General features: G+C 36.0%; 1 protein-coding gene across 1 annotated transcript; it reads left to right on the top strand.

Moving 5' to 3' along the window:
- Window positions 1–214: 214 nt before the first annotated feature.
- On the top strand, window positions 215–12,377 carry LOC104455473 (putative aminoacrylate hydrolase RutD). The gene is made up of 4 exons (XM_018876971.2): window positions 215–838; window positions 6,309–6,398; window positions 11,576–11,643; window positions 12,242–12,377. Exons 1-4 carry the CDS (start codon window positions 215–217, stop codon window positions 12,375–12,377), a joined length of 918 nt encoding a protein of 305 aa, XP_018732516.2.
- The last annotated feature ends 404 nt before the right edge of the window (window positions 12,378–12,781 follow it).

Raw genomic sequence — 12,781 nt, 5'->3', positions numbered from 1 at the left:
AAGAAAAATAAAAAGATAGAAGGGATGTGCGGTTTAACAAGAAAATAGAATGAGATTTCAATTTCCTTGGAAAACCGGACAAGCAAGTTATGGGAACACGTGGCGTCAGACTGCACCGTCGGCTTCACATTCCCAACAAATATATGACCACTGGACGTACATGGCGAAGATGGACGACACCGTGCATAATCAGGCTGAGAGAGAGAGTGAGAAAATGGTGAACACTGTCAAGATTTACAAGCCCTTGTTGCGAGCGATCATGAAGCTCGCCGGCGTGAGACCTCAAAAGATCGAGGTCGAACCGGGGACTGTCATGAACATCTGGGCTCCGAGCCGACTCAAGAAGAATGCCAACAACGGTAAAAAACCTGCCGTCGTCTTCCTCCACGGCTTCGTTGGCGACGGCATCCTGACGTGGCAGTTCCAAGTCCTCGCCCTTGCGAGGGACTATGCAGTCTACGTGCCGGACCTCCTCTTCTTCGGTGGTTCCTCCACCGGCGACGGCTGCCGGACTGTGGGATTCCAGGCGGAGTGCCTGGCAAGGGGGCTGGCAAAGCTGGGAGTGCAGAAGTGCACAGTGGTCGGGTTCAGCTACGGCGCAATGGTGGCGTTCAGGTTGGCCGAGTTGCAGCCTGAGCTGGTCGAGTCAGTGGTGGCGACGTGCTCTGGCCCGGTGGTGACGGAGTCGCTGAGCCGAGAGTGCTTAGAGAGGTTGGGGTTTCCGGCGTGGTCGGAATTTCTGTTGCCTGATTCGGCGAGTGCACTGAAGAAGTTGCTTGAAATTGGCAGCTTCCACTTCCCTAGACTCCCCAAATGTGTTTTCAAGCACGCTTTAGAGGTACGTCCCAAAGCGAACTTTTCTATGATCATGCACAAAAACCTTTGCTTTATCTAGAGGTTCTTAGTCCGTTATCTAAATAATCAATCAATTCTCTAATATCGGCTTTTAAATTTTCATAATGTTAATGATGTGATGATGTGAATGAAATGCATTTGTCAATTATGTGTAATCGAAACTATCAAATCAAAATAAAATTATCAATTCACCGATGAGTTGTCGATTTATTACCTAGCTAATTGGAATTTATCGTTTTTACTTTTCAAATTATATCTTTTATCCATATCTAGCATGAGTATCCTATTTGATTGTTTTAGAACAATTTAACGTAATTTTTGTTCTTTACAATCCGATGACATATAAATATCTGTTATTTTCGAAAAGATTCTCTTAACAAAACGAGGAAAGTTGCAGGCGTGGCTTTCTTGGAAATTTCGATAGCTTTTGTCTCTGTTTTTCCCTTTTAGACAAGGTGGGTGAGAATTTCAACAGTTATATGTTTTCATTTCTAACTCCGAAAATGCATTCTCTTAAATTTATGTAGGACCAAGCACTAGAGTTGATGGATGGTGGTTGACAATATCAATCGATTACACAAATTTTTGCTTTTCCTGTCACATATCCATGGAAGTCTTGATTTTAATGTGCTTTTCAAAGCAACCTTTGCACTTGTGGCCTTACGTTGCTAGCATGTCAAGATTGCATTATGAGCGACGATATTAAATTGACAAAATATGTGCGGCTTCACTTAATATAATGGAAAAAATTATCATAAGAAAGTGGATTTTAACATAACATGTTGCGCTAATCATCAATTTATTGTAGCAATGCGATATAGTTTAGTTGATTTATGTTTAAATTTGAATCACCAAGATATCTATTATTGATCATTTAATCAAATTTACTTTTTGATTTCGATTTTATAGCATAATTTTAATGTTATCTCTTTTTATTTCTCTCCCACCAAAAGCATTTTCAACTATAGTTGACCCTAGGTATAAGATTGGTGAAATGTTTCATTGTTTTTAACTTTTGTAATATTTTGTTTTGGATAGTTTAATGCAATTTTAGCGTAAGTATATAATATTTCTAATTTTGGTGCTAATGACTAATTGCTTGGTTATGCTTTTATTATATTGAGTAAATGATTATGTTTCTTAACTTTTCCAATAAGATGCTATTTTATGTAAATGATTGCGGCACCTGTAATTTGTGCGGCAAAGTCCTCTAAATTAGATGACTCTAATTGATTCTTTTCATCATCAATACCCTTAATCATTTTGAATCTGTTGTTGAATTAATCAATTTTAATTTACGAACATAACTAGAAAATTAAAATTCTGAAATTTCAGCTTTATATGTTTTGACCAATGTAAAATTTAGAGTAATAAAGAAGAAAATCGATAAGAAGTGAGAAAATTGGAGGAGAGAGAGTAACCATGTGTCGTCACCCTCTACGTCTACCCTAGCCTTAGTCGTTGGCACCTATACTGTCCTGTAGTCACCTCCATCATCACAAATGTTCCTTCTTTCCACATATTCGAATTTAGTCGATCAATTATTGTTATAATAATATTTATTACTATTTCTTTTTGCTCAAGAGCTTATCAAAGTTATGAAGAAATACTCGTGATTATTCAAATAATTGTTTGTTTTCTCTATAATATTAAATTTTTTAAATTCCTATGGGGACCGCATTACAACTATGTGTGTTCATGACAAAAGGATTTGATTGCATGAACCATTGTAATTAGAGTATTCATCAGTATTAAAAGTTTCAGAACTTTATATAAGAAGAACACACATTAGAGGATCGATAATAGTATTAAGGGAAAATTCTAAATAAAGGCATAAAGTGCTTTCATTTTTTAAATAAGAGTCTGAAGTGTCCTTATTTTTTCAAATGAATTTGAAATAAATCTTATTTCAAAAAATGGCCTAAGTGACCGGTTGACAAAGGCATTTTTGTCCTTTACATTTTTTATTTTTTTCCTTTTTTTTTTTTTCGTATTAGATAAAAAATAAATTTAAAAAAAAAGGAAGGGAAAAAAATCAGGTTAGCCCTCGTCGCTGCCGTCCCACCATTGCCGGGAAGGGCTGGCAATGGTAGGGGATGGTCGGCCAAGGGTCGACGAGGGTCGCCACTAGCAAGGGTCGGTTGCGAGTGGTGGCCCTTGACCAGTTCTAGGCTAGGGCTAGTAGCCCTCGCTAGATTTGGGTGAGAGCTGTGACCCTTGCCCAAGGCGCAAGCCCTTGCCTACAATTGGCAAGGGTCATTGGCCACTAGTTAGGGCTTGGCGACCTTTGGCAACCCTTGATTGGCCATTCCCCACCATCATTGGCCCATTTTTTTAAATATAATTTAAATAATCTTTAAAATAAAAATTATATTAGATCAAAAATGCTCTTAGCTAGTCAGCGAGACAGGTCCTTAGTTGAAACTTTTATGGCTACTTCAGGCCTCTATTTTAAATAATATCCATTTCAGGTCTTTATTTTGAGAAAATAAGAGCATTTTAAGCTTTTATTTGGAAATTTCTCTAGTATTAGTTTAGAAACTTTACAATTGATAAATTCTCAAAGGAAATCTTTTATATAGGTCCTTGGGGGCTAGTATCGGATCATAGTTTGAAAAATGCTATTCACAAAAACACAGGGACATGTAGGGCTTGGATTGGACTACGATATTTTTCTTAAGGTGAATTTATTTGAATTTTTTCAACACGTACCATCATTTTGGAATATTATGGTACGCATGCCTCTCAAATAAATTTTTGACTGACAATTTTCTTTTACAAATGAAGTTGATTGTACTTATTTTAAATATGTGGTCCTTAGTCTTAACTATGGGAAGGTCCATTACTCATCAATTCATCACTTGTTTCATTCATTCATCTCAAACAATATATTCGATGAGTTAAATTTTGAGAAACTTTAGATTTAATAAGTGTGGGCCCCACGAGAATTTTATCAAATCTAATGATCCAGATACATTTTACTATATATAGGACTTGGAGAATCTCTCTATTACAAAGTGAGGACTTGACTTTGCTTCAAATTGATGAAGACATTTATTATTGTAATATCGGTAGAAGGAAGAATTTTCACGAGTCTTAACATGTTGATGTCATATTGGACTAAGTGCTTTTCATATGTGCACATTATATTGATCCATTATGTAATACGAGTTTTTCTACTAATTTTATTTTTAGTAGAATGTTAAAGTATCCCATATCATGTATCTATGAGATTTATATATTCTCTATATATATGTGATCTACTTTCACTTATTAGTTTAGGCTTTTGAGTTGACAATTTTAACAAAGTATTAGAATGTTGCCCCAATTTATTTTTACATGCGGACCCTCATTTGTCAAATTTCATGTGTTATTCGTAATCCCACTTGCACATAAGAGTTGGACATGCTTATACAGAATGCTAAAAAATTTCATGGGATAGACTAACAATGAAGATGGCAAGTAGTTACCAACTCTCTAATGTACATCCATCACAAACGTACTATCAATACAAGATCTCTATGATTCAATAACTTGTGGTCTCTGTCACTCGCCTGTGTCTATCGAGCTACCACATCATTCATTGTCATCCTACTAGCCAGCACGGATATATCAATATTATTAAATATAAAAATGCACAAACTGATATGTTAAGAATCTCTTATAATTCACTAGTTAATTTTAATTTTAGCAACTAAATAACTAATTACCTCAACAATCATAGTGCTGGAATATATATATATATATATATATATATATATATATAAAAAGGTTATACAATTTGTGTACCTAATATTTCCCAATAAGCAAAATCCAAATACTTTGTGTGTGTTTTAGCAACCAAATAACTAATTACGTCGACAGTGATGATCGTAGATCATGTGGAAATTTGGTTACACAATCCGTGCATCTAATATCACCCAATAAATAAATAAATAAATAAATAAAATAAAAAACCCTAATCCTCTAAGCGTGAGTGCGCGCGTTTGTGTGCGGATGCACATGGACGCGTGCACGCGTGCATCACGTGCGGTTGTTGATAACATTCGCATAAGGGAAGCCCGTGTTTTAGCCATGACAATTAGTAGAACCTATGATTATTTACATCTTCTTTGAAAATAGTAAATGCTACATGAGTTTTTACCTTTGGAAACGGATATGCGCTTCCACATTGATTATTCTTGTGTCTATTATTATTGTGTCTTTATCTACAACATACCATTTTCTTTACAAAAGTACTCTTGGTAAAATCCTGAATTCTCACACCCATCCAAAATAATTAAAACCAAGTAAAAGCCAAACCCCTCAAATTTTAAGCATGATGTTAAAATGAGTTTGTAAGTAGGGGCAATTTGATCTTCTTAATATGAGATTTGCTTAGAGGTATGTGAATGATACTTGCAAAAATAGAGGTACGCAGGTAATTACTAAGTGAAAATTGAGATATGTATTTGATATTTTCTTTCAAGAATAATTATTTCCTTGCAAAATAAGTGATACCCGCATAAGATATGTAAAACATATAACAGAAAGAAAAAAATCTCAGCCTCCCCCCACCCCCCAAAAAAAAAACAATTAAATGCGGGATCTTCAACTGTTTTGTGTACCTCTTTTAGAAAAATCATAAGTTATCTAAATATTTTCATGGATAATGATAATATTTCTCGTTCGTTCATTCATTTTTATAAACGATGCAAGAAATTATTTTTAGAAAAACACTTTTCAAATCATCAATTTTTCATGAAATAAATGGAGCTAAAATTCTAACAAACAATTGCATAGGTTTTGATCATATGCTTTTATCTGTCAATTTTATCCCTCATCCTTGGCACATTGACCGTCATCCCCGTCCCACCACCACTACTACCACCATCCATTAGCCTCCCTTAGAGAGAGAGAGAGAGAGAAAGAGATGCTGCATCAAGCTTATTGCTGGAATGGGGGTGACGCTGATTGTAACGTCGCTGGAGGTCTCTAGTAGTCGTGGTGGTCGGAAAGTACCGCGGCCAGCATTGATGGTGTGGTTGGGGCAGAACAAAACGAAGTAGATCTAGTCTCCTTTGTTTTTGGGAGACAATCAGATGTCATCTCCTCCGTGGTGAATGATCATCATCAAGATATTTGTGCCTAGATGACGGGGGCAGAGAGAGAGAGATCTATCAAATCAAGTCTTGTCGTCAAAGTGGAGCCACCTACGGTGGTGCTGGGACTGGAGGTGGCGGTCTCCATCGATGGTGGCTGTCACAAGTTCGGTGCTGGCATTGATGGTGCGCTAGGGCGTTTAGAAGCAGGAGAGAGAGAGAGAGAGAGAGAGAGATTTTTCTAGTGATATCTATGAACATGTGCAAAAATCATAATGGACTCTCCGTTTTTTTTTTTGGAACTATAATGGACTCTCCTTGTAAAGATGAGATGTTTACCTCATTTTTCCCTTTCTTGTCGTTGGATGGTAGGTCTTGTTTAACTGCAGAAAAGAGAGAGCCGAATTGCTGGAGGCTTTGGTCATTCCAGACAAGGATTTCGCTTTCCCGCAGTACTCTCAGGTTTGATGAATCTTCTCCTTCGGTGGTTGTTTATTTTTTAACCCTACACAGAATCCTTTGTTACAAAATAAATAAATAAAAATTTCATTAAAAAAAAATGATTATAAGTTGAAAAATTCTGATTTATACTCATTTTATGGGTGAAATACTGAACCAAGCTGGCACTTAATTGAGAAAATTTTCTTGGTGGCTGCAATATGAGATGAGATCCATTATTTCTTTCATTCTTTGTTGATTTTCTCTAACATTAAGATCCTAGGCATAATATTTGGATTGTGTAAATCTGCATGTCACTCTAGTATAAGTTTTGTTCTGACAATGCAAGACTTGTTTGTAACCTGCTCAAGTATACAAAAGGGAAAGATAGAGCAAAACCGCCTATATCAAGAAAAGTATACACAAACGATCTCATTCACCTTTTTGGAGGACCATAACCAGCTAATCTTCTCGATTGATAGTGTATAAATATGCTCGTGTAAAACTTTTCACAGTGGTGATGTATGCTACAATTTCTCTGTCAAAAGCTAGTCCTAAGAACACTTATCCTCGCAACTTGTAAAATTACTTTCCATGGTTCTCACCAAATCCAATGGTAGATTATATGTATTAAGTTCATAACATGTCTATGCAAGATATGCATAATTGACTTGATGTCAACCCTTTCATCTCGTTAGATGATGTGTGGCTTTTGCATCGACAACTAAGATAATTCATGAAAATTACCATAAAAGTTTCAAATTTATTGCACTTATATCAATTTAATTCTAAACATTTTCACGTTTTACCAATTGAGTTCATTTAATCAATTTTTACCAAATATTGCTGGCTTGGATGTTGGTCATGCTACGTGGCATGACCGGGCTAACATGGATAATTTTTAAATTTTTAATATTTTTTCAATTTTTCATTAATTTTTGTTCCTTTTTCTTCTTTTTTCTTCTTCTTCTTCTTCTTCTTCTTCTTCTTCTTCTTCTTCTTCTCTCTCTCTCTCTCTCTCTCTACTATGGCTGGGGGAGGGTCATTACAGCTCGTTGGCCACTGGGAGAGGGTCATGAAGCCCTCACCGACTGCATGCGAGGGCCATGGAGCCTTTGCCGGCCACAAGCGAAGGTGGCTTTGTCCTTGGCTGGCGAGGTTGGCCTTGCCTAGAAATGGTGAAGGCAGCTTCACCTACAACCACAATGGTCTTGCCTACTAGCGAGCTTCGACGACTCTCGTCGGACACAATGAAAAAAAAAGGAAAGAAGGAAAAGAGAAAAAAAGAAAAAAAGAAAGAAGTTAAAACATTAAAAAAAAGATTCCACATTAGTATCGACCATGCCACATAGGATGCTCAGTATCTACATCAGTGATTTTTAGCCAAAATTGGTTGGATGGATTTAATTAAAAAACAATTAAAATGTATATAACTAAATTGAAACTAATGTAATATATTTACGACTTTTTTTATAATTATCCTAAGATAATTATATATATAGTCTAGGCTGGAATACCATATGTAATTGCATGTGCATGCCTTTAAATACATATGTATAATTGAAATTGATATTTTTTGTGTTCAATTTAGTATACCCTAGTGGAAATGCTAGGTATATTTACCTTGATATAAATTTGCTATATTTCTTATCGAGACTCAGACCCTTGGAGTGCCAAAACTTAGCACGGAAGAGCACTTAAGTGCAAAAATCGGAGCAAAATGGATTAGTTAAGTCCCAACAATGAGAAAATCTAACCAAAATACTAAAATGAGGTTTTTTCAATGAGACAAGTGCAAAACGAAGTCGTTTTGCCTTGAATTTGAATTTTAATATAAATCAAATTAAATTAAATTTAAAACTAAATTATTACTATTATTAAAAGAAGAAGATAAACATTGCAGAAGGCGAGGGCTTAGCCCTCGTTGCTGCCTCCCCACCATCACCAGGAAGGGTTAGGGCAGTGGGGGAGGGTCAATTGGGGTCACCGAGCCCTGGCCAAGGGCCGCGACCTTGGCTGACTGGCGGTGACGGCCTACAAGCTATGTAACACTGACACGAATACGCGACATACGCACAACACGACACAACACACCAACATGTCATTCCTCAAAAAGTAGGGAATTTCAACACGATCCAATATGTTATATATTAAATGAATATTTTTATTTTTAATTAATTTGATTCAAATTCATAATTAAATAAATAATAATAAAAAAGCAAACAATGCACTTACACTAATAATATTAATAAATCTATTCATAGGAAATTTGAAAGACATATTCATAGTTAATGCGTAATTATGTTTGAGAACATATTTCTAACTCTAAAAAAAGTATTAATGAAACTAATGACTAAAAAGAAATTAGAATTAACTTGTTTAAATAAATCTATAATCTTTTACAATAACCAAAATTTATTATTATTCAACATTCAACACTTTTATTTTCTGAAATCACTTTATAGCTTTTCTTATTTATTTTTCTAATAAAAAAAGCCCTTGTGGTCCACCCCAACTCTCACCCCACATTTATTTCACTCTCTTTCCATCGTTTCTTCTCCCCACTTTATAGTCTCCTTATTTACTATTCTAATAAAAAAAAAAAAAGTCCTTGGGGTCCACGCCAACCCCCACCCACCCCTTTATCCTGCCCCTCAACAAACTTATTTCACTCTTCTTTCCCTCGCATCTCCCACGCCGTCTCAACAAACTTATTTTACTCCCCTTTCCCTCGCACCTCCCACGCCGCCGCCGCCACCCCCCGGGGCTGCGTCACTTCTTTCTTGAAAATTGAACACTCATATTCTCCTCTCTCCAGAAAGAAGAAATCACGGCAATGTCCCATCAAAATCTTATTTTTAATTTTTTGAGTTCCCCCGCCCCCAAACCCTAGCCCTGGCCTTCTCCTCCTCCTCTCAATCTCTTCTCTCTCTCGGTCGCCTCATCACAATTGTTCGCCGCCTTGCCTCCGGCCCTCCATCGCAGTTGCGGTCCTCTCTCTAGGTTGCCTCGGTCTCTGCTCTTCCTTTAGCCTTTTCTCACCATCGCAGCCTCACGGTCACTCCCTTGCCGTCGACTCTGCACCCTTGCCATTATTTTCTTCAATGATCATCTCTCTTGGACATGCGTGTTGAAACTTGTCAAGAAGATTTGACCACATGTCGGAAAATTTGACACATGTTGACCGCGTGTTCGAGCGTGTCCGACACGTCGACACGACATGGAGGCTACAGAAATGTGTCCATGCTTCATAGCATGCAAGTTCTCGCCTAGATCTGAGGCTAAGGTCGTGGCCCTCCCAAGATCCAGCAAGAGACATCAACCCTTGCCCAGTCAAACCAAGGGCCGTCTCTAGCTAGGGGGTAGGCCTTTACCATAGGTCAACCAGGGTTATCGACCCTTGGCCAGGGCTCGTTGACCTTGGCTAACCTTTCCCCCATCATTGCCGGTCCTTCCTGGTGACCGTGGGAGGCAACGGCAAGGGTTGATCCCTCGACTTCTGTAATCTTTATCTTCTTCCTCTTTTTTTTAAATGAGTTATTTTTAAATTTAATTTAATTTAATTTATATTAAAATTCAAAAAAGAGTCAAAGCAATGTCGTTTTGACTCTTCTTTGTTGACTCAGCTCTTTAATGAGTCATATAGTGAGTTATATTATTAAAAAATTGACACGTAGGATTTATGGCCAAGAACGCTGGATTTGGCACTAAGGTCTGCCAATTTTTTTTTTTTAAATGACACTTAAGTGTAACTTTTGTAACTTTTGACACTTAAGTGTCATTTTGGCACTTAAGTGTTCTCTCGTGTGTCAAGTTTTGGCACTTGTATAGTTCTTTTGCCATTTCTTAACTGATGTTCGAACACTATCTAGCTGATAAATGCTCATTCAAGTTCTCTCACATCACTTATTATACTAACGGTAAAACAAACCTATAGATCTCCAAAATAAACAAAAAAACCAAAAATCAAGGCTTTTCAATTGAGCATGATTGACAAAGATCATCACAAGCTTATCCTTCAAGAGTATATCTATACTGGCAGAGATTATCACAAGCTCATCCTTCAAGGTCAGATCTATAACTAGATTCAAGTGAGAGGATTAGTGGCCAAAACTTATGTGATGCAAAAACCTACATATTCTAGTAAGAACCTGTATAGAGTTTGGGACAGAAATGGAAAAAGCAAAAGAAAGTAAGGGTTAGAACCTAAGTAAATGACTACACGCAAAATTGTAACATGCACTCGGTGCATGTGAAGTGCATGTGAACCCACTTAATGCTACTGCCAACTAGAATGCATGTGAACCCACTTAATGCTATTGCCAGCCATGAGATCCTGTGGCGCCACATGGAAGCAATACGTAGAACATTGTTTGGTTGTAATAGTGTCTATTATATTACATATTGAATGCCCATTACAGTTTTTGTATGCAGCAATATTTGTTATAGCATAATTCGTAGTACAGCCAAAACTACATTAAATATCCACGTCTTTCTCTTGCACTCACTCTATCTATGTTAGATTATTATTCCAAATTATGACTAAATTTGTTGAATTATTTATATATAGTAATAACATTAATTATACTTTTTTGACATAAACATATGTTATGTCGTCAATAAATAAAATACTAGATATAATCTGTAAACAGTGGATGTTATAATAATTATGTTATGTAGGACACAAATATTGGTTTATATTAAATTTATAACAATAACTAGCATCATATTAGTTGCCTCCTATCAGGTGCAGTTATCTAAATTTCTATAATCAAATAGTTTATTATCTATATATAATGAATAATCATTACTGATTATATTAATCAATGCTCAAAAAATTATAATTGTTATTTCAATCATATTTTTAACTATGTAATACATAATATTCTTTTAATTGGACATATTAAATGATCAAATTGGAGTCATAATAAATGAAAAAAAAAACTATTTACCCCTTATTTTATATGTGATTCATACAACAAATAGGATAATAGATACTATAATACTTAAATCAAACAATGTACTAATTAATGCAATAGCCATTACGCTACAACTTATTCCATTGCTACATATGGTTGATACGAAATAGATTTAGATTATTCGGGTTTACGGACGCAAGACTTTCTCAAACTACCTTCCTTCTAGTTATATTTGTAGAATGTTGTGGAAATGGGCTGATGATTGATGGGATCTTTTTGCAGAAGGTGCATCTGGTTTGGGGCGAGAATGACAGGATCTTCCCTGTTGAAGTAGCCAAATCACTGAAAGAGTATGTTTACAGATTTCCAATTAATAGTTCGTCAATCAATTTATATTTATTTATTTATGAATACTAAAGTTTTAATGCCGAAACCATATTGTGATATCAGCATATCTTTGCTGCTTCCTTTTGCTTGATTATCTTCCATCGTGAAGAATAGAAGCCATGTCTTGGCATAAACTTTAACCACAGTTTTTTTTTTTTGTCCAATTTTATTTTGCAATTAAGACAACTCGTTAGATTGCATATGTTTGTATCAGAATTTTAAGAAATGAATTTAGACATATAAAATCAACTTACGACAAGGACAGTGTAACTTTTCTTTTGCACGGTTTGCAGACCTAATAAAGCTATTATATGTTCTATGTGAAATTGCATGAAGCTAATTGGGAAGTATTGATACACTTGTAACGATTTATTTATCTTACTGGTACTTGGTTCACTGATAATTTCCCGTTAAATACGTCTCTCTCTCTCTGTCTCTGTTCCGACCCGATATCTATTATTGTAAATAGACATTCTTAAAAGATGTTGTTTGCTCCACTGGGTTTCCGTTCAATTATTTTCGGCAGAAATTTGACTCGTTCGGTTATGTTCTTTTGGACAGAAATTTGGGAGATAATGCGACACTGGTATGCATTGAGAAAGCAGGCCATTTGGTTGCATTGGAGAGACCTTTCGTCTACAATAAATGTTTGAAGAAAATTCTGGCCTCTATTTACAAAGCTGGACATACAAAATAATTGGGTCGTATTCTGATGACTGTTATAACAATTAGTAGAATAATTTGTTAAAAAGATTACAAATATCGTCAATTTGGTGTGCATCTTGATGAATTTTTTTTTGTTTTTGTTTTTTTTAAGACATGTGCACTTAATTATCGTAATAAATAACAATTCTATTTGGTTGCAATCTTGCTTTCGAAGCAAATCTCAGCCACATTGCTTCCTTGTTTGCTTCTGTTGCTGCAACGTACTCTAACCCTAGTGTTCGATGTCGAAATTATGTTATGAATTTGCTTTACTATATAAAAGGAATATAGAGAGAGACAGAGGAATAGTGGTGGCAGATGACTGTTTATTGTCACTGTCCGCCGCGAGGCCGAGGTCACGGGAGAGAGGGGGCTTTGGAGGCGGAGGTAGCTTGG

This window comes from Eucalyptus grandis, chromosome 7 (assembly GCF_016545825.1).
Source record: "Eucalyptus grandis isolate ANBG69807.140 chromosome 7, ASM1654582v1, whole genome shotgun sequence".
Taxonomy (NCBI): Eukaryota; Viridiplantae; Streptophyta; class Magnoliopsida; order Myrtales; family Myrtaceae; genus Eucalyptus; species Eucalyptus grandis.
This window is presented reverse-complemented; position numbering and strand designations above follow the sequence as displayed.

What these genes read in the sequence shown, in the direction of transcription:
- LOC104455473 (XM_018876971.2), top strand. Translation starts at nt 215, where the DNA reads ATGGTGAACACTGTCAAGATTTACAAGCCCTTGTTGCGAGCGATCATG. An exon ending in CTTTCCCGCAGTACTCTCAG is followed by an intron (nt 6,399 to 11,575) that starts GTTTGATGAATC and finishes ATCTTTTTGCAG; the next exon opens with AAGGTGCATCTGGTTTGGGG. An exon ending in GTAGCCAAATCACTGAAAGA is followed by an intron (nt 11,644 to 12,241) that starts GTATGTTTACAG and finishes TCTTTTGGACAG; the next exon opens with AAATTTGGGAGATAATGCGA.